General features: G+C 33.6%; 1 protein-coding gene across 1 annotated transcript in view; it reads left to right on the forward strand.

The window, feature by feature from the left end:
* The window catches only part of rk (rickets), a 725,726-nt gene that overhangs the window by 683,158 nt on the left and 20,467 nt on the right, over positions 1 to 22,101 (forward strand). Inside the window, 6 exon segments of the mRNA XM_067084108.1 lie at positions 896 to 967; positions 12,512 to 12,580; positions 17,891 to 18,025; positions 19,419 to 19,490; positions 20,261 to 20,332; positions 20,746 to 20,814. Coding sequence (XP_066940209.1) covers positions 896 to 967; positions 12,512 to 12,580; positions 17,891 to 18,025; positions 19,419 to 19,490; positions 20,261 to 20,332; positions 20,746 to 20,814 — 489 coding nt within the window.

Below are 22,101 nucleotides of genomic sequence, written 5' to 3' on the forward strand. Positions count from 1 at the left end.
AATATATATATATATATATATATATATATATATATATATATATATATATATATTTGAATTTCTTTTTATGAATTGTATTCGTAAATGCTTGACTTTAATTCATAAATTCTCCGTGTTCTCATTTCTCTAGTTTTTTTTTCTTTTTGCTACAAAGCTATTGTTTTTTTACTAAAAAAATACTCTCTTCAAACATTTCTTTATGAGGACCACAAACACACAAATGCGATTCTTGCAGTTCCATTTGTTTTAACTCAGACTTCATCTATATTACATAACAGCTATAATATGTATTTCATCATTCGCTGTCAATAATCCACACATACAAACATTCCTAAGTGTCCATTTACAAACATACATACATACATTCCTACATAAGCAACTACTTCAGTATATATATATATATATATATATATATATATATATATATATATATATATATATATATATATATATATATATATATATATTTATATATATATATATATATATATATATATATATATATATATCTATATATATATATATATATATATATATATATATGTATATATATATATATATATATATATATATATATATATATATATATATATATATATATATAATATATTTATTTATTTATAATAAAATGACCTCGCCTTAAATAAACCCCACATGGGAGAAATGACTGGTTCGTTTTATGAAAATTACGTTGTGCAATCTTTAACGTAAGCATTGACTTAAATAGCCTGTGGTTAGTCAACTGTGGAGGATCGTGGTCATTCCAAAGAACGGCTTGGAGGAACCAGCTAACTCTCAATAACTTGAAGAACAAGTTTTAAATTTTATTCATCATTTGTTCAGTTTTATTTTCCTTCCAGTTAATTATTGAAAACATCCTTTTTTTTCTTTCCAGGGATTTGTCCAACAACAATCTTACGACGATCCAGAACCTAGCGTTTGCGAGCTATCCAGCCCTTCGCCATCTGTAAGTATTAAGTGATCACTTCAATACTCTTGTTTTATTTAACATTTGTTGTCATTTTTCATTCAATTTTTAATCGAACATGAGCCGTTTCCAAAATTATTTATGCCTTGACGTATCTGTCTGTCTTGAAGCTTGAATATATTAAAGAACAAAAGATTCCTTTACAAAGAATTTTTTCCAAAAGTGTTTCACATTGTTAATCTTTTCAAAGTTTATTGTGATTTGTTTTTTCTTGATGTATGAGTATCTTGAAGAACAAAATGATATTTACAATGAGGAAAAAAAAGATTATTTAAAATATACCACATGTATTGTCGTTTGTAAGTTTTAGAAGCTCAGCTGAGCTGTTCTCGGATGCACGCATGTCTCAGACTTTTGTCTATATTGAAGTGAGAATATTTTTTTAAATCCACTTCCCAGACGGTATCTATCTTAAAGTGAAAATTTTAAAAAAATATCTCAGACTTGTCATTCAAAAAGTGAGAATATCTTGAGGAATACGTTTCGCAGCCTTTTGTCTGCCTTCATGTCAGAATATCTTTACGAAATTCATTTATCAAATTTTTGTCTGTCTTAATGAGAGAATATCTTGGAAACACATTTCTCAGATTTTTGTATATCTTAAAGTGAGAATATCATTAGAAAATACATTTCTCACAATTTTATCAGTTTTAAAGTAAGAATATCTTAAGAAATACTTTTCTCCGGTCTTTGTCTATCTTAAAGTGAGAATATCATAAAAAAAATACATATCTTAATTTTTTCAATTTCAAAGTGAGAATATCTAAAAATACATTCCTCAGATTTTTTTTCAATTTTAAAGTGAGAATATCATTCAACAATACATTTCTCAGATTTTTTACAATCTTAAAGTGAGAATATCATTCAAATATAATACGTTTATCAGATTTTGTTCAATCATAAAGTGAGAATATCTTAAAAATACATTTCTCAGATTTTTTCAATCTTAAAGTGAGAATATCTTCAAATACATTTCTCAGATTTTTGACAATCTTAAAGTGAGAATATCATTCAAAAATACATTCAAGATCCAAAGAGGCTTTTACCAAGAGTTTATAAGCGAAAGCTCGCTTTAGTAGATGGAAAGTACCATTAACTGTCTAATTCATGTTTTTTTTTTCCGAACGCTTTATTGGCCTGTTTGTGGTTGTCTCCCATAATGGCAATTAGTGGTCCCATTAGAGGTTACAAATCACGCCATTCCAACTTTTCCTTAAGGCGCCGAAATAACAGCTTATTATGAGTTAACGTCAAATATTCTCTCTCTCTCTCTCTCTCTCTCTCTCTCTCTCTCTCTCTCTCTCTCTCTCTCTCTCTCTCTCTCTCTCAGACAAAACTTTCCTTGACTGAAAATTCAGTCTTACATAAAAATTCAGTCTTACATAAAATAGGAAAACAACTTATTGCAAGAAAATTCTCTCTCTCTCTCTCTCTCTCTCTCTCTCTCTCTCTCTCTCTCAGACGAAACTTTCCTTGACTGAAAATTCAGTCTTACATAAAATAGAAAACAACTTATTGAAGAAAATCTCTCTCTCTCTCTCTCTCTCTCTCTCTCTCTCTCTCTCTCTCTCTCTCTCTCTCTCTCTCTCTCTCTCTCTCTCTCTCTGAAACTTTCCTTGACTGCAAATGCAGTCTTACATAAAATAATTAAAGACCTTATTGCAAGAAAATTCTCTCTCTCTCTCTCTCTCTCTCTCTCTCTCTCTCTCTCTCTCTCTCTCTCTCTCTCTCTCTCTCTCATCAAGTATATAAAATTATGTACATGAAGAGAGTAAGAGACCATATTCCATTAGTCTCCAGACATGATAAAAGATTTTCAAACAATGTCTGTCTCATTTTCATCTGCTTTACTTAATTTGCGTCTCATAAAACGCGCATGATGCTCTCAAGATAATCTTGCACAGTATTACCATCCTTACGTAAGCAGCTATTCATAATGTAGATATGGCATTTTCGTGTTAAGATCACTGTGGCGTGAGCGCTCTACCCACGCACTGGAAGCTAATGACGGTCATTTGCTGCTGGGCTTTTATAAGTACACATTTGTTTACAAAAATTGAAGACAAAGGGAATAAATAATCCTTTCCAGTGAAATGAGACGTGTGTAAATATTTTTTACAGTCTCCCATAAACGCGTTGAGGTTTTCTCTAAATGCGCAAAACTCTACGGTCTCTGTACGTAATATTTCACTATCAAACCCAAAATAATGTTTTGACTTATTAAGCTTAATATTCCTCTCCAGTTATATAAGATTTCTGTAAATATTCTTTTGGTTCCCTAAATGATCGTTTTAGTTTTCGCCAATATGTTACAAAACTCTACGGGTACTGTACGCAATATTTCACTATCAAAGCCATTCTAGGATTTCAAACTGATTGAGGTCCTCGTTGGGAGAGTGGGTTCCGTTCTCAGCTAACACTCTGCTGGCCGCGAGTTCGAATCTCCGACTGGCCAATGAGGAATAAGATGAATTTATTTCTGGTGATAGAAATTCATTTCTCGCTATAATGTGGTTCGGATTCCACTATAAGCTGTAGGTCCCGTTGCTAGGTAATCAGTTGGTTCTTAGCCACGTAAAATAAATCTGATCCTTCGGGCCAGCCCTAGGAGAGCTGTTAATCAGCTCAGTGGTCTGGTTAAACTAAGGTATACTTAACTTTTTTCTAACTGATTGAATTCACGAAAAAGGAACATGGGTTTCAAGAGTCTGTAAAAAAAGCAAATAAATAAATTACTAAATAAATAGATAAATAATGGTGTTTGATTAGTCATAAAATTAATTAAAATAACGATGCTTTTATCAGACGCCATATATCGCTGGTGAAGCTGGTCATGAATAATACTGGATTATATCAGGAATAACGGCATTCACAAATCGGAAAATGGATTAATCATGTCAGCATTGCAAATAGCATTGGAATGTTCATATTAATGACGCTGCTGACGATATAATCTTAATTAATTGTTATAATTACCAATGCGTTATTTCAGAGCAGAATGTGGCATAAAATTTCCCAGGCACTTTTGATTAAATAACCATATTTGAGTAAAAAGAGGTGACTCAGATTAAGAATATTATTTCCGTTTCCTCAGGGAAATAAATTACATTTCTGAGATCTTCACAGTCATTTATAAGCATCTAATTAACTGAAATGTGTGTTTTAGTCTTTTTTTAATTATATAGATTAATATTCTTTAATGCCACAAATGCTTGCTCAGCATTTATCTTTGTAAGAATTATATCGCTTACTTTTAAGCGTATTCTTTATCATGTCTCAGTAAGACGAATTAACTATTTTCCAGCGTACGTGCCCAGGATATAGACCCTTGATAATTGTGAGAGTAAACAAAAAGAATCCAATCCTCTAATTTAAAAACAAAAACTAACGACAGAAAAATAAAGAAATCGTATGAAATTTAGAAGGAGAAATTGCCTGAAAGAAATCCTGTACATTCAAAAGTGACGCTACAAAAAAATCTCATTCACGTATGTCATCAATATATTGAAGCGAGAGATACGGACGTTTAATTCTCTTTTTGAAAGAATTAGGCGATTGGAAGGGTTAGTTGATTCGCCAAGCCAAAAGAGACTATTGATGAAGATTATGAAGGAAGGTTGGGAAAATATAAATAACTTTTCAAAACTGGTAATTGAATTTTCAAAAACAACCTACAACTAGGTCTGAATTCTTTTTTATCATTGCTCAAAGTTTAATAAGGAATTGCTTCCTTCGGTCGCTTAGTTCACTGGAAGAGTGAATTGATTCGTCAAGCCAATATCGGATGTAAAGAATATAAAGGAAAGTTGAAAAAATATATAAATAAATTTTCAAAGCTCAGAATTGAATTTTCAAAACTTCAACCTACAATTAGGTCTGAATTCTTTTTTGCAAGAGAGTAATGGAGTACTAAAGGTCTAATAAGGAAATGTTCCATTCAGCGGCATTTCCTAAGGGTTTCATAGAATTCCTTTTGGCGAGTTTTCAATCCGGGGTTATTCGAAGTGACGTAAAGAAGAAGTTGTAGAACTGGCGTGGGAGAGAAAAGCAGGGTTCAAAAGGGCGCCTTCTAATAGCATCACTGTCATAACCTCTTACGTTTCCACACCGCCCCCCCCCCAACCCTCTCTCTCTCTCTCTCTCTCTCTCTCTCTCTCTCTCTCTCTCTCTCTCTCTCTCTCTCCACTTTAGTCATTGAAGATTTTCCTTGTCTTATTTATCATTGCACTGAAAGCAAGGCAATCGCGAACTGAAACTTCTTTATCATTTGCTTTTATAATTCAAAGTTATTTCTTTCCTTGTATTATTATTATTATTATTATTATTATTATTATTATTATTATTATTATTATTATTATTATTATTATTATTATTATGAACTGATGCAGCCATCACCTTCAACAATATTTGTTTGAAAGAGGGTCTACTACCCACATTTATTATTATTATTATTATTATTATTATTATTATTATTATTATTATTATTCAGAAGATAAAACCTATTCATCTGCTGAATAATAATAATCTTAATAATCTTAATATTGATCTTGGTTTGTTCATAAGGTATGCAACAGACATTCCGCCGAAATAATATTAATATTTAAAATGGTAAAGTTGTGATGAGGTCAAATATATTCCCTCGCGTCTGTCTGTTCACGAAGTGTCTGAAAGTTATCAGTGGCTTTCAACAAAAGTTTGTTGAGGAGTTGGATATGAAATAAAAACAAAAAAAAGTGTATAAGATTCTAGAGGGATTAGCATCCCCTTGCGGGCCAAGATGTCGATTCAGATTTATTATTATTATTATTATTATTATTATTATTATTATTATTATTATTATTATTATTATTATTATTACTTTTGTCTATCACAGTCATCCTATTCGACTGGGTGGTTTTTATGGTATGGGATTCCGGGTTGCATCCTGCCTCCTTAGGAGTCCATCACTTTTCTCACTATGTGCGCTGTTTCTAGTAGCACACTCTTCCGCATGATTCCTGGAGCTACTTCGGCATCTAGTTTTTCCAGGTCTATTTACAGGGATCTTGGGATCGTGCCTAGTACTCCTATGATTATGGGTGCAATTTCCACTGACATATTCCACATTCTTCTTATTTCGATTTTCAGGTCTTGATACTTATTATTTTTTTCTTTTTCTTTCTCATCTACTCTGGTGTCCCATGATATTGCGATATCAGTGAGTGATACTTTCTTCTTGATTTTGTCTCAACGTCACGTCTGGTCTACTGGCACGTATCACCCTATCTGTTCTGATACCATAGTCCCAGGGGATCTTTGCCTGATCGTTTTCTATCACTCCCTCAGGTTGGTGTTCGTACCACTTATTACTGGAAGCTAGCTGGTGTTTCTTGCACAGTTTCCAGTGGAGGGCTTTTGCTACTGAATCATGCCTCTTTTTGTACTGGTTCTGTGCAAGCGCCGGACATTATTATTATTATTATTATTATTATTATTATTATTATTTATTATTATTATTATTATTATTATTGCTGCTGCTATCGTGGTAAACTGGTATATGATAAAAATCAACCCATTATTATTATTATTATTTTGTTTGCAAATTTCGACCATGCTGTCTCAATATTCTGCCCTTGAAAAAAAATTAGTTCTAATTTGAGACAATAAATTTCTTTATAACTGAGAGTTTCGTAGCTACTTTGAAAACATTCATGTATGCGAGAATGTTTATCAGTCTGCTAGAGAGGAAATACGGGAATATAGGGAAACAAGATGTAAACAATGGACACCGAATGAGACTGGAATAAAATAAAGAATAGACAAAATCTCAAGGTGTAAGGAAAAAAGATGGAGAACGCGAAAGTAGAACTAGCTATGTATTCAAGTCTAGAGTCCAGGTAGTGAAGATAACGTATATCTGTATGTGTACTTAGAAGCTAAGAGATGGATTACTGCAAAGTTCAGTACGTCTAGATTCTAGATAGTGAAGATAACAGACGAGCATATCTGTATGTGTAAATATAAGTTAATAGATGGATTACTGCAATGTACAAAAAGTCTAGAGTCCATAGGGTGAATATAACGTATATTTGTATGTGTTTATATAAATTAATAGATGGATTACTGCAATGTACAATAGGTATAGAGTCTAATGGGTGAATGTAACGTATATCTGTAAGTGTATATCTAAGTTAATAGATGGATTAATCCAATGTACAATTAGTCTATAGGCTAGAATGTGAAGATGATGTATATTTATTTGTTTATTTACACTTTAATAAATGGATTACTGCAGTGTACAATACGTTTCAGTGTTAAATAATGAAGATAACACATCTGTATGTATATATATATAAATTAATAGATAGATTACAGCAGTGGACAATTTCCCCTTTCACCAGGCCAATTTTTCGTCTGCTCCTTGTCTCTGCTCTTTTATTAAATGTATTTTGGGTGTAGTCCGCGTAAAGAAGATCACAACCATTTATCTTCATCGATATCAACTTCAACTTGGCCATGATCAGTTTTCATTTGTGGGAGTGCTCCTGGGACTTATATTTTTGAATATTTTTGTTTACATGTTCTCTCTCTCTCTCTCTCTCTCTCTCTCTCTCTCTCTCTCTCTCTCTCTATATATATATATATATATATATATATATATATATATATATATATATATATATATATATATATATATATATATATATATATATATATATATAGGAGCCTCGATGGCACAGTCGGTTACAGCAGCAGCTTCGGACTTCGTAGAGGTCTGTGGCGCGGGTTCAAATCCGCAGCCGACTGATCAGAGAGGCGGACACTTTGCTATCCGTGTAGACACCCCGGGATTATGTATGTAATCAACGGATAGGTTTGCTTAAAAGCAAATGGGTGTTACCGACTAAATACACACACAAAACAAAGCCACTACAACATCTTCTAAAAACATAACGAACATCTCACACGTCTCGAATTCTCGACCTACCCGCGCAACAACTTCTCGCTGCTGGGAGAAAGGGCGTTGGGTCTGGTATAATACATGTAACATCTAAGCGATGTCGGGCAGGGCAGCCGATCGAGACTACGGTCTACCCCAGAGCCAAATCAAAAGTCCTTCAAAGAAGGCATCGTGCTTACCCCATGCAAAAATGGGAAAAAGCACGTTAAAAGAAGAAAAAGAATATATATATATATATATATATATATATATATATATATATATATATATATATATATATATATACACATACACGTACATAATTATTTATATTTATATATACATTATATATAATATATATTATATTTATATATAATATTTATTTATATATATATATATATATATATATATATATATATATATATATATATATATATATAGTGAACTGCATTATACTATCCTCTCTCTCTCTCTCTCTCTCTCTCTCTCTCTCTCTCTCTCTCTCTCTCTCTCTCTCTCTCTCTCTCTACTTACTATTTTTCTTGTTCTATCTATACTCGTATACTATCATTGTAGTGTACTATCATTTATTCTTCTGTCCCATTCACTAATTATACTAAACTTCAGATTATTCATTGAGTATCTTTACTCCCACCTCCTTATCCAGAGAATTCAGTTCACCCATTATGATTTAAAGGCCTGATTTAACAATAGCATTTTGGAGTATCCATAGGCCGTATGTGAGTATATAACTTGGAAATAGGTCCACACTATACCAGCTACCAGTTACGAAACTATTACCAAGTCATGTATCTTCATGATGCTACCATATTAGGATTTAACAACCGTCATTTCTGTATGTACCATCTACCGGTTACACAACTATTACCAAAGCATGTACCCTTCATGATGCTACCATATTAGGATTTTAAAATAGTCATTTCTGTCTCTACCAACTACCAGTTACAAAGCCATTACCAAAGCATGTACCCTTCATGGTGCTACCGCATTAGGATTTAAAACTCGTCATTTCTGTGCAAGAACCTATGACCTGACGTACCCAGAGGAGTCATATAGAGGCATATCACCGAAAGGGCCCTAATACCTATCGATTTCTGCACACATATCCTTATATCGGGAGACGACTTCAGAGCAAAACCTTCGGAAAATCTCAAATTTATGGGGAAACTTGCCTCTCATGGGTGCTTTCAGGTTCCGAAATATTGGCGGGGGCTATGTTCGTGTCTTTCTTATCTTTTTTTTTTTTATCTGTTATCTTTCGTTTGTACTTATTTTCCTTTTATCTGTTACCTACATTTTTGTACCCACCTCATAGTGTTAGAACTTTCCTCTCTCTCTCTCTCTCTCTCTCTCTCTCTCTCTCTCTCTCTCTCTCTCTCTCTCTCTCTCTCTCTCATTTAGAATTAATCTTGTGCATTATCATCCTCTTCCTATTATCACAATATTTCTTTCCCACCGTCATCATCTCTCGTCCCTTCACCTTTGTTTTTTACTACTCTCTCTCTCTCTCTCTCTCTCTCTCTCTCTCTCTCTCTCTCTCTCTCTCTCTCTCATTTAGAATTAATCCCTCGCATTATCCTCCTCCTCCTCCTTTTATCAGAATATTTCTTTCCCACAGTCATCAACTCTCGTCCCGTCACCTTTGTTTTTTACCACCCTCTCTCTCTCTCTCTCTCTCTCTCTCTCTCTCTCTCTCTCTCTCTCTCTCTCTCTCTCATTTAGAATTAATCCATTGCATTATCCTTCTCTTCCTTTTATCAGAATATTTCTTTCCCACAGTCATCATTTCTCGTCCCTTCACCCTTTTTTTTTTTTTTTTTTTTTTTGCAAAAACCCTCCATATCACTCATGTTTTACACCCACCCTCATCACCTCTTCTCTTCTTCTTCTTCGTACTCTAATCCTCCTCTTCCTCCGGTTCCTTCCTATTTTTTCTTTTTTTTCTTTTTTTTCTCTTTGCTCTAACCGCCGTCCTCATCTTTACGAGAAATACAAAGTGGCAAAAATTCGTTCCCCCCAAAAGCATAAACTTTATCACCAGAACAAGATGAGGCTACATAACTTCTGTTGTTGCATTTTGATGCTATGCTTCTATTGCCCTGAATAAAGAAAAGAGAGAGAGAGAGAGAGAGAGAGAGAGAGAGAGAGAGAGAGAGAGAGAGAGAGAGAGAGAGAGAGAGAGATTGAAAAAAAAGTAAGTAAGAGAGGAACTACCAAGTTTCGCAGTATTTTCGTTTAATACTCGACAAGGAAATTCTTATATATATTTTGTTTCCCAGGACCAAAAGGGGATGTCATCTAAGTGAGATACTTTTATGTGGAATACAATGGATATTGCCTGTGCTGTTTCCAAAAATATTTTATGGCGCTGTGTCGAGTTTCCCTTTTTCCGCAGTTTGCTGCGAATAGACAGGGGTCGCCTGTGTAGGAAACAGTACTTGCGAGTGTGTTTACAAGTGTATATATGTAAATATACTTTATATATATATATATATATATATATATATATATATATAATATATATAATATATATAATATATATATATATATATATATATATATATATATATATATATATATATATAATATATATAATATATAATATATATATATATATATATATATATATATATATATATATATATATATATTAACTTTTATCACATACGCAATTGTTCTGTGCATTAGTAGAATTACTAAAGAACTTCATTCAAACTGGATGGCATCTAAATGGAGTATTTATTCAGAAAAATTTACAAGCTTTCTTGGACAAACAGTCCACATTACGGATACTTGATAATGTGGACTGTTTGCCCAAGAAAGCTTGTAACTTTTTCTGAATAAATACTTCACTAGATACCATCCAGGTTGAATGTGGTCCTTTTAGTAATATACATTTATATATATATATATATATATATATATATATATATATATATATATATATATATATATATATATATATATATATATATATATATATATATAAACATATATAAACTTATATATATACATATGCTTGCGTGTATGTATATGCAGTATATGCATATGCATAGCCACACATTTAGACGTTTGTAAAATTTTTACTAATTAAGCTAGATAGATAGGTAGACAAATAGGGTGCCGTCAGTCTGTAGGCATTACTTAGGTTCTTTGCAGCGTGCCTTCGGCCCCCAGCTTCAACCCCTTTCGTTCCTTTTACTGTATCTCCTTTCATATTCTCTTTCTTCCATTTTTCAAAATTTTTCTTAAGACACCCCTGTCTTTCCACTCCTGAATAGGAAGGAAAAATAAAGGAAGTAAAACGAGATCTCTCCGCCCTTTCCTGAGTCGATAGACTTCCTCCTTACGAGACGAAAGCCTATAAAATTTGCGAAACTTTGCGAACACAGATATAGGGGAAGTAATACAACCAGTATGTAGGGTCCAGAAATGCAAAGAAAGACTGATTTTGGGAGCTTTACGAGACTAGCTAAGGGCATGCAAGTATGTATTTAGCACACTTGCTCGAATGCATGTATTTGATTATTTGTCAGTATGTAAACATATGTTCAATCTACCAACATACAATTTATATATATATATATATATATATATATATATATATATATATATATATATATATATATATATATATATATATATATATATATATATATATAATTTATATATATGCTAGTAATCCGGCACTTTACTCAAATAACTGCAACAACGCTATGTATACATGCATATTGAGACCATTTTAATCAAATACTTACATACATTCATGCAAACAAACAAACAAAATCAAACAAAGAAACATGCATACATACTAATAATGATGCACTATTTAAATATAAACAATCAGCCATACACAGACTTAAAAATAATTACTTCTTTTGATACATAAACAAGTTGTGTATACAAGTTTTGAAGTATATACAAAGCAAACACTCCAAATCTTGTATCTTCAACCTTCTGTGACGATTTGTATCTTCACCCTTCTGTGACATTTCCCTATTATGCAAAACCCATTATACTCTTCTTTGTTCCAATGGTCTTAAAATCCCCTATTCAAGAGGAAAGTAAGTCCTCTCGTGAATTACAAGACAGTTGTCCTTTGTATCTTTGTAGTTATTTCTGAATTCTTTGTATCTTGTGTTATGTATTGAAATACACCAAAGTGTAAAGGGATTTTGAAATATTTGTATATAAAGGCATACTCGTATACAGAGAACCACTTCTAATATTTCTTTCAAGAATCATGAAAGTAATACGTGACATTTAAGAGAATTTGTTCCTTGGCATGACGTCAGCTAAAAAATGTAGCTATGAAAGAAACCCAATAAAGACAACGACCTAACATGAAAAAGGAGATAAAGATAAAGTGAAAATAAAGCCTGCCTTCATCAAAGACGACGAAAGAAAAGGAATATTATAATAAAGATAAAGATAATATAATAATAATAAAGATTCACCCACCCAAATGGGATTGCACTGATGGCATATTCCGGTAGTAAAACCTTATCACAATTTCCTTGTCTCCATCTTTTTTTTTTAATCAATGTTTCTCTTCTCTCTCTCTCCCTCTCTCACTCCTGCAGGAAACTGTCCGGGAACAGAATCACCACGATTTCGAAAGAATCCTTCCACGGGCTCAGACTCCACACATTGTGAGTATCCTTCGAATGAACTTTTTTCCTCTCTTCATGGATGATTTCTTCAGTGTTTTTTTTATTTTATTTTATGTGTTTTTGTTGTTTTTTGTGAGTGTGTTTGTTTTTGTCTAAGGTATGAATGTGAGTTTATTTGCATGTTATGTGTTTACACTTTTGTTTTGTTTTAGGGAATACAGAAGAAATAATTAAAATGAAAAGACTATTACATATCGATTTTTGGAATGTGGGAAGAAATTGCAGAAACTTTATGTATTTATTATATATATATATATATATATATATATATATATATATATATATATATTATATATGTGTGTGTGTGTGTGTGTGTGTGTGTGTGTGTGTGTCTTGCTTTTTTGTGTGTGTGTAAGAATCTACTGGTACACACACACACACACACACTTTTATATATATATATATATATATATATATATATATATATATATAGACATATATATATATATCTAATGAAATTTTATCACAATGATTTTTATACAATCAAATGTCGCTAATATCGAAATCCACGCTACTCGGTATATCTCCGTTGGAGAATTTTTTGGATTGGAATCGTGGGGACACGAACCCGCGACCAAAAAGACGTAAACCATTGAGCCATCAAGAAGGTATAAGTCTTTTGCCGAGATGTCGTAGCTTTTACCCGTCGGCGGGGAAATTGTACTAGCCTCGACAATGACCCACCTCCGCCATGACAGTTCAACGTTTGGAACACGCAGCTCTTGTTATGAAATTTTTATCACACCGTGATTTTTATACAACAACACACACACATCGAAACGCTACCTCGGTATATCTCCGTTGGAGAATTGTCGCCGAAGGGAATTTATATAATGATAAATGAATTGGAATATGGGGACACGAAGCAGTATATATCTCGGCAAAAGACTTATACCTCTCTTGATGGCTCAATGGTTTACGTCAATAGTATATTTATATATATATTTTATATATATAAATAATATATATATATATATATATATATATATATATATATATATATATATATATATATATATATATATATATATATATATATATATATGGTAACAAAAGGACATTATACAGTAAAAGTAATAGAAAGATGGCTGAATAGGATATCCTGACAATGATTCATAGAGTAAGAGATTTAGCAAAAGTAATAGACAGAGCGGAAATCCATCATTTGGACGCGATGGAGAAAATGATGGAGGATATAACATTGAACCCTCTCTCTCTCTCTCTCTCTCTCTCTCTCTCATGCTCGCCCCTCCTCGTCTTTTAGTGCCCCTGTTGATACTGGCTAGCGAACGCTAGCCAAACTCTCTCTCTCTCTCTCTCTCTCTCTCTCTCTCTCTCTCTCTCTCTCTCTCTCTCTCTCTGTGTGTGTGTGTGTGTGTGTGTAAAAATCTATGGTCTTTTAGAACTGATATTCCGAATACGAGTTTGGGTCAACTTTAGCTCACTTTTAGCTACATCTGAAGAAATTCTAAATTAAATTTACAATCAAATTTTGATCATTTTTACGTCTTGAATGTCTTTGGCATTTAATCCTTACATTCATTGACGCCGAAATTCAAGTTAAAGTCTCTTAACTTCCCTCGGTTAAGTTCTTGCATATAGTTCGTCAAATGAGTTATAATAGTGGTTAGGGGGTCTGACTGCGTGCTAGTCGCCGTATATGAATTGTTGTTTATAAATATGACTTTTTTTATCGATATTTAGTATGGAAATGAGCATAAACGAATCAACATTTCCTATTGGTTAGCATTTAACTTTGGACATTTATTATTATTATTATTATTATTATTATTATTATTATTATTATTATTATTATTATTATTATTATTATTATTATTAACAGAAATAGTAGTATAGTACTTCAACATAATCCTTCAAACCTAAGTTTTAGAATGTTGCTGCATTAAACTTATCCGAGAAAATTCTATGTTATTAACTGTGAGATAAAACATTTGAAATATTTGTACTGAATCTTTCGTTAAGTTTTTCAGACCAATTTAATTATCAGGTATGGAATATGTCGCGTTCAAAACACCTTGAAAGTGGGTAATATTAAGTTGGAAATATTTTGTCGCTCTGGAAATTAACAACTGTTTCTTAAACATTTTAATTAAGTTCTAAAGTTGATAAAAACATAGCCGAGCCCAGTCTTGGGTCCAATCTAAACTTTTCACAAATTAAGAGTCATACAAGAAAACAATTTCTTCAGCCAACATAATTTGAATCCTGTTCTTATGTTAAGGCTGAGTCTCTCTCTCTCTCTCTCTCTCTCTCTCTCTCTCTCTCTCTCTCTCTCTCTCTCTCTCTCCCAAGCCAACTTGGTTCCTTAATTTAAATTCCTGAATTTATGTTAAGGAAGATCACTCTCTCTCTCTCTCTCTCTCTCTCTCTCTCTCTCTCTCTCTCTCTCTCTCTCTCTCTCTCTCTCTCTCTCTGTCGAGCAACTTGGTTCCTAAATTTAAATTCCTGTTTTTATGTTAAGAGCTCTCTCTCTCTCTCTCTCTCTCTCTCTCTCTCTCTCTCTCTCTCTCTCTCAAGCTAACTTAGATGCTGCTTGGCTCCATAAATTGAATCTGTTCTTAAGTTAAGTCTGATCTCTCTCTCTCTCTCTCTCTCTCTCTCTCTCTCTCTCTCTCTCTCTCTCTCTCAAGCTAACTTAGATGCTGCTTGGTTCCATAAATTGAATCTGTTCTTATGTTAAGTCTGATCTCTCTCTCTCTCTCTCTCTCTCTCTCTCTCTCTCTCTCTCTCTCTCTCTCTCTCTCTCTCTCACGATTTTTGTTAATTTTTCTGATATCTTGTTAAATGAACTAATGATTCTGAAAATGCAATAAAATGTTCAGTATAATAATGCAATTGCTGAATTGTTAGGTGTTCATAAACAATACATATTCAGATTTCATAATTATATTTTTCATCTCCTACTTTTCTTTCAATCTCTCAGTTCCTTTATTTCTCTTCCTTCACATCTTTCTAAGTGACTTTCTGCCATTTCCCTCTTCCAGGTAGCTCAGAGCACTTTCTGAACCATTTCAGCCATTAGATACATTTCTTCAGAAATACAGCAGTATCTAACATTTTTTTTTTTTTTTCGAAAAGGGCTTCCAACCCCTTTCATATATTCCATTTCCTGAAGCCTTTTGCCTTGCCTTTTTTTTTTAAAAGCACCGTCGACTATTCAATAATAGTTTTGTCTGTGTTTGTATGTTTTTTTTTTTACCCTTCAGCAATTTCCTGTGCTTTCGTGCTGTGTGTCTTTTGGTATGACTCCATATGTTCATATCCATCCAGTAACAGTCAGTAGTTTTATTCAACTGAAAATGAAACACTTTTCTGCAGGCGTTGAATCTCTGTTTGCAGTGTGTACACACACACACACACACACACACATATATATATATATACAGTATATATATACACATACATATATATACTTCATTTAAGCAGGATGTTTAAATGGTGTCCTGTTATTTATTGTATTAATGAACAGACCAATTATGCAAATAATCAATTTATATATTTTATATATACATACACATACATACATACATACATACATACATACATACATACATACATACATACATACATACATACATACATACATACATACACACAGAGAGCATTCATTTAATTCCAATTTTGAATGCAGAAATATTTTAATCTGTCTTATCTCTCTCATTATTTGTTTCAGTAATTTATTCATTTTCATCCTTACTTTTCTAGATACGGTACTTACTAAAAGCATGAATAGCTTAAAAAAAAACTCCCAAGCAAAGCAAAAAAAAAAACTCCTTCATTCTTCGTTTACGTTGCGAGATTGGGTCACGTCATGGAGATTTTTCTGCAGGGGAGTCGAGGCTCTACTTTGCCGTGGACAAAAACACCTGCGACTGTGTCTGGGATTTTTTTATTTGCTCGGTGATATTTTCGTAAACTATTTCCTACCAGACATTCGTCTTTGTTTATCATCATTTTTTTTTATTGTACGTGTTTTTTATTTTTTTTATTTATCAGTAACTATTTTTTATTTTTGCGTTGCAAATTTTATCACGTTTTTAATTTAGTGATGTGAATGTATTTTACTTCTATATGATATCACAAATTATAATTAACCCTCCCCGTACGGAGATAGAGCCGTTACTGCACCTCATGCGGTGCACTGTAGGCATTACTTAAGATTCTTTGCAGCGTTCCTTCGGCGCCCAGCTGCAACCCCTTTCGTTCCTTTTACTGTACCTCCTTTCATATTCTCTTTCTTCCATCTTACTTCCCACCCCCTCCTAACAATTGATTCACAGTGCAACTGCGAGGTTTTCCTTCTGTTACACCTTTCAAATCTTTTTCTGCTAATTTCCGTTTCAGCACTGAATGACCTCATAGGTCCCAGTGCTTGGCCATTTGCCTAAAGTCTATATTCAGTTCAATTCAGTTCTGTACTTAACCCTCCACATTGCCAGTTCCAGTATCTTGTCATTTCTGAAATACTGTCCTTTAATCGTAAGTTGTTGAAGCTGTGTTTAACATAGTTGATTTGTGTAGCTATGTATTTGTTTGTTTATTAGCAGGATTACTCAAAAAGTAAAGTGTGGATTTATCTTGTATTTTACTAACTTACTCATAGGTTTTGTCGATTTATTTATTAATTTATTTTTTTTTTAATAACTGTTCTCTTCTTTCTGTATCTCCACCAGATTCTTTCGGAAGTTTGAATCTCACGTCAGTCGCCCCTTTAGGCTTGATCCATAAGAATAGGGCTTGATAATAATAATAATAATAATAATAATAATAATAATAATAATAATAATAATAATAATAATAATAATAATAATAATAATAATAATAACGAAAATCTCTTCTTTCTGTATTTCCTATTATCTTCTGTTACTTCTTTCAAATGAACACCATAATATTCTTTGGAAGCTTGAATTTCGAGTCGGTTGGCCCCTGTGGGCTTGTTCCATGTGAATAGGCTTCATCTCCTGAATAATAATAATAATAATAATAATAATAATAATAATAATAATAATAATAATAATAATAATAATAATAATAATAATAAAATACTCATGGTAGCATGAGTCTTAAAATGGAGAAACAAATCCACAGTTTTATATGTATGTACATATACTTAAGGATAAATCTGTACAGATTTATCCTTAAATATATGTATGTGCATATACATAACTGTGGATTTGTTTCTCCACAATAATAATAATAAATAATAATAATAATAATAATAATAATAATAATAATAATAATAATAATAATTTCTTGTTGTTTTTTCAGGCTTTTAGACAACAACCACCTATCGGGTCTGCTAACAGGATCTCTTCCGGAAACCCTACACGAACTTTCGCTCGAGGACAACTTCTTCAGCAATGTGCCGCCCTCTGTCTCCCTCCTGCACAGTCTACAAGTGCTGTAAGTCATTGCCAAGAATGAGAGAGAGAGAGAGAGAGAGAAAGAGAAAGAGAGAGAGAGAGAAGAGAGAGAGAGAGAGAGGGAAGTTCAGTAAGTGTCATTTCTGTATAAACATGAGTGGACATTGTAAAATTAATGATGCTAGTTAGAGAGAGAGAAAGTATACCTTAGTTTAACCAGACCACTGAGTTAATTAACAGCTCTCCTAGGGCTGGCCCGAAGGATTAGACTTATTTTACGTGGCTAAGAACCAATTGGTTACCTAGCAACGGGACCTACTGCTTATTGTGGAATCCGAACCACATTATACCGATAAATGAGTTTCTATCACCAGAAATAAATTCCTCTAATTCTTCATTGGCCGGCCGGAGAATCGAACGCGGTCCTAGGAGAGTGCTAGCCGAGTAGTTAGAGAGAGAGACAGAGAGAAGTGACGTTACTAAAGTTAAAGAAAAAGCTTCGAGATGGAAAGCTATTTTTCAGAAAGAGAGAGAGAGAGAGAGAGAGAGAGAGAGAGAGAGAGAAGTTCAGTAAGTGTCATTTCTATATAAACATGAGTGGACATTGTAAAACTAATGATGCTAGTTAGAGAGAGAGAGAGAGAGAAAGAGGGAGAGAGATAGAGAGAGAGAAAGAGAGAGAAAGTTATATTATTAAAGTTAAAGGAAAAGTTTCGAGATGTAAAGCTATTTCTCAGAGAGAGAGAGAGAGAAGTTCAGTAAGTGTCATTTCTGTATGAATATTATAAAACTAATGATGCTAGTTAGAGAGAGAGAGAGAGAGAGAGAGAGAGAGAGAGAGAGAGAGAGATAGGTGAGTAATCTTCATCCCCCCCCCCTCCAGTAACATGAGAAGGGTTCAAGTGGGATGTTATTAAAGTTGAAGAAAGAGATTCGTGATGGAAAGCTATTTCTCAGAGAGAGAGAGGAGAGAGAGAGAAAGAGCAGTTCAGTAAGTGGCATTTTTTGTGTAGCCATGAGTAAATATTGTAAGAATAAGGGCAGTAGTATATGAGAGAGAGAGAGAATTCCTATTTGTGTATCCATCGTTCTTGTTACAAGTCTGTTTGCCTCTGAAACATCTTTTTGGCTCAGAAATAATCATAAATTATAGTTGCAATATAGTTCAGGTATGCTGAACCTCTTGTATAATATTAACATATTTCTGATCTCTTTTTAGTATATAGATGGTTAATATAATATTTTCATTCAGCCTGGGGCAAATTCAGTCATATTTTAGCGAAGCAAATTTCCACCAAGTTTATATTAATGATCTGAGATGCAGTTAGCGTCTATGATTGTTATTCTTCAGAGTTAAAGATTTTTTTTATGGGATCATTCACGTTTCCCAAATTTCATTGGTCAGTCAGATTTATGCGATATTTTTCTTCCAGTAATCTGGCTCGGAATAAAATTTCAACCTTACGAGGAAGTGACTTCAACGGCCTTCATAACCTTTTGTCATTGTGAGTAGCTTTTTTGTATTCTGTAAAAGAAAAAAAATTGTGCCGGCTTTGTCTGTCCGTCCACACTTTTTCTGTCCTCCCAGATCTTAAAAACTACTGAGGTAGAGGGCTGCAAATTGGTAGGTCGATCATCCGCCCTCCAGTCATCAAACATACCAAATTGCAACCCTCTAGCCTCAGTAGTTTTCATTTTATTTAAGGTTAAAGTTAGCCTTGCAACAACACAGGTCATCACGGCTGGCTGAGAGTTTCATGGGCCACGGCTCATACAGCATTGTACCGAGGCCACCGAAAGATAGATCTATTTTCGGTGGCCTTGATTATACGCTGTACAGAAAACTCGGTTGCGCCGAAGAAACTTTGGCGTATTTTTTACTTGTTTGTTTTACATTTACTTATATTTGCATTTGCAGTATTATAACAATATTCCAAGTACTTCGTCATATATGTACTATCTTTTTTATTGTATCTAGTCAGAAATTTTTCTAACCAAAAAAAAGTTAATTTTTACACTAGAAACTACATTGATTTCTCATAAAATTACTTGGATTTTTTTTTTATTTTATATTGCCTTACATGTTTGCACTGTTTTCTCAAAACATCTGTACCACGTAAAGTCATTCATCTTACAGTTTATGACCATTTTTCCCAAGCATTTAGTCTCTAAACAACGATTTATCATTTCTTTTCCATACATATCATGAAGATAAATATTCGTTATTGATGGATTTATAGATGTAGCGTTACTCTCTCCATATATTCTCCCACAGATCCCTTCACCAAAACGACATAGCGACGGTGGACCCAGCGGCCTTCGCTCCCCTGACCCAGCTGCAGATTCTGTAAGGATATTTCGCAATTGTGTGTGAGTGTGTGTGCGCGTGTGAGTGTGTCTGTGTGCATGTGAGTGTGTGTGTGTGTGTGTGCGCGTGTGAGTGTGTGTGCGTGTGCGTGTGCAGTAATGTTTCTCATTGCTGAATTACTCTGTAGTGGTTCTCCAAACTGTACATGTTGAGCGCGAGCCATACATTACCAACGGAATTCTGAAAGACATTGACTCTACACACCCGGTGAATTGTACGTATGAAAGTACGTGCGATCACGCGTCGGTGCGGACACAAACGCGCGCACACACACACACCCAATTCGACACAGAATCTTAGGTTTATCTCCAGACTCCCACAGCAACCGCGGGAAAAGCCATCGCAGACACATTGGTTTCGTGTAAATAATGCCAACCTCTCATCCTCTACAGAGACCTGACGGGGAACAACTTGGTCGAGATTCCGAAGGCCATCCTCCACTGCTCGACCTTAAAGCGCATGTGAGTAAAACGTGATCTATTACTTCCTTCGGCCGCTTGTTTGTTTGTGCTATACGTCTCCGGTTGATGTATGTGCGGCCTCTCTCTCTCGCGTCCCCGACGGTTTTAGCTTTTGCGGCCGGGCTGGAATTGAGTTTTCTTTTTCTGCGTCTCGTTCTCGAAATCGAATTTGCGATTAGTGAGTGAGGCTGATTCATGTCGAGTTTGGTTTTCTTTTGCATTTTCAGTTTTCTGTAAAAGAAAGCGATTGTGCCGGCTTTGTCTGTCCGTCCGCACTTTCTTCTGTCCGCACTTTCTCTGTCCGCCCTCAGATCTTGAAAACTACTGAGGATAGAAGACTGCAAATTGCTATGTTCATCATCCACCCTCCAATCATCAAACATACCAAATGGCAGCCCTCTAGCCTCGGTAGATTTTTATTTTATTTAAGGTTAAAGTTAGCCATAATCGTGCTTCTGGCAACGATAGAGGATAGGCTACCACCAGGCCGTAGTTAAAGTTTCATGGGTTGCGGCTCATACAACATTATACCGAGACCACCGAAAGATAGATCTATTTTCGGTGTCCTTGATTATACGCTGTAGCGGCTGAACAGAAAACTCGATTGCGCCGAAGAAACTTTTTTTACTTGTTGCATTTGGAACTGAGTTTTCTTTTTCTGTCTCTTTTTCGAAACCGAATTCTTGATTAGTGAGTTAGGTTGATTTATGTTTAATTTGATTTATTTCGTTTTTTGCATTGTTCTTTATGTGATGATAAGTTATGATTGCTTACAGTGGATTAGTGCAATCTACAGATTTAGGTTAGTAAACTCCATGAATTTAACTTATTTTTGCTGTTTCTTATAAAAAATTATAAATCATGTTTTTGAGGAATTATTATTATTATTATTATTATTATTATTATTATTATTATTATTATTATTATTATTATTATTATTATTATTATTATTATTATTTTGTGCTTCCTGCTTCAAGTTAATTGACGTCCGATAGACATTAAGATTGTCACCGAAAATTTAGTTAGATAAGATTCACAGAATTTGTTCCTAAAGCTATTATCTATTTAATAGTACCCATTTATTAACGAATTTTTCATTTATTAACTTTTTCTTTCCCATTGCTATCACGCAGATCGGTTCAACAATCCAATTAAGCCCTTTAGAATGTCGGAGTCAATATTTTGGTTGAAAATATGGAACTGAATTGAAGTACTTCGCATATTATATATTTTTTTTTATTGTTTCTATATACTTTGAGGTTTCTTACAAGGCTAAAAGTAAACATA

This window comes from Macrobrachium rosenbergii, chromosome 41, assembly GCF_040412425.1.
Source record: "Macrobrachium rosenbergii isolate ZJJX-2024 chromosome 41, ASM4041242v1, whole genome shotgun sequence".
Taxonomy (NCBI): Eukaryota; Metazoa; Arthropoda; class Malacostraca; order Decapoda; family Palaemonidae; genus Macrobrachium; species Macrobrachium rosenbergii.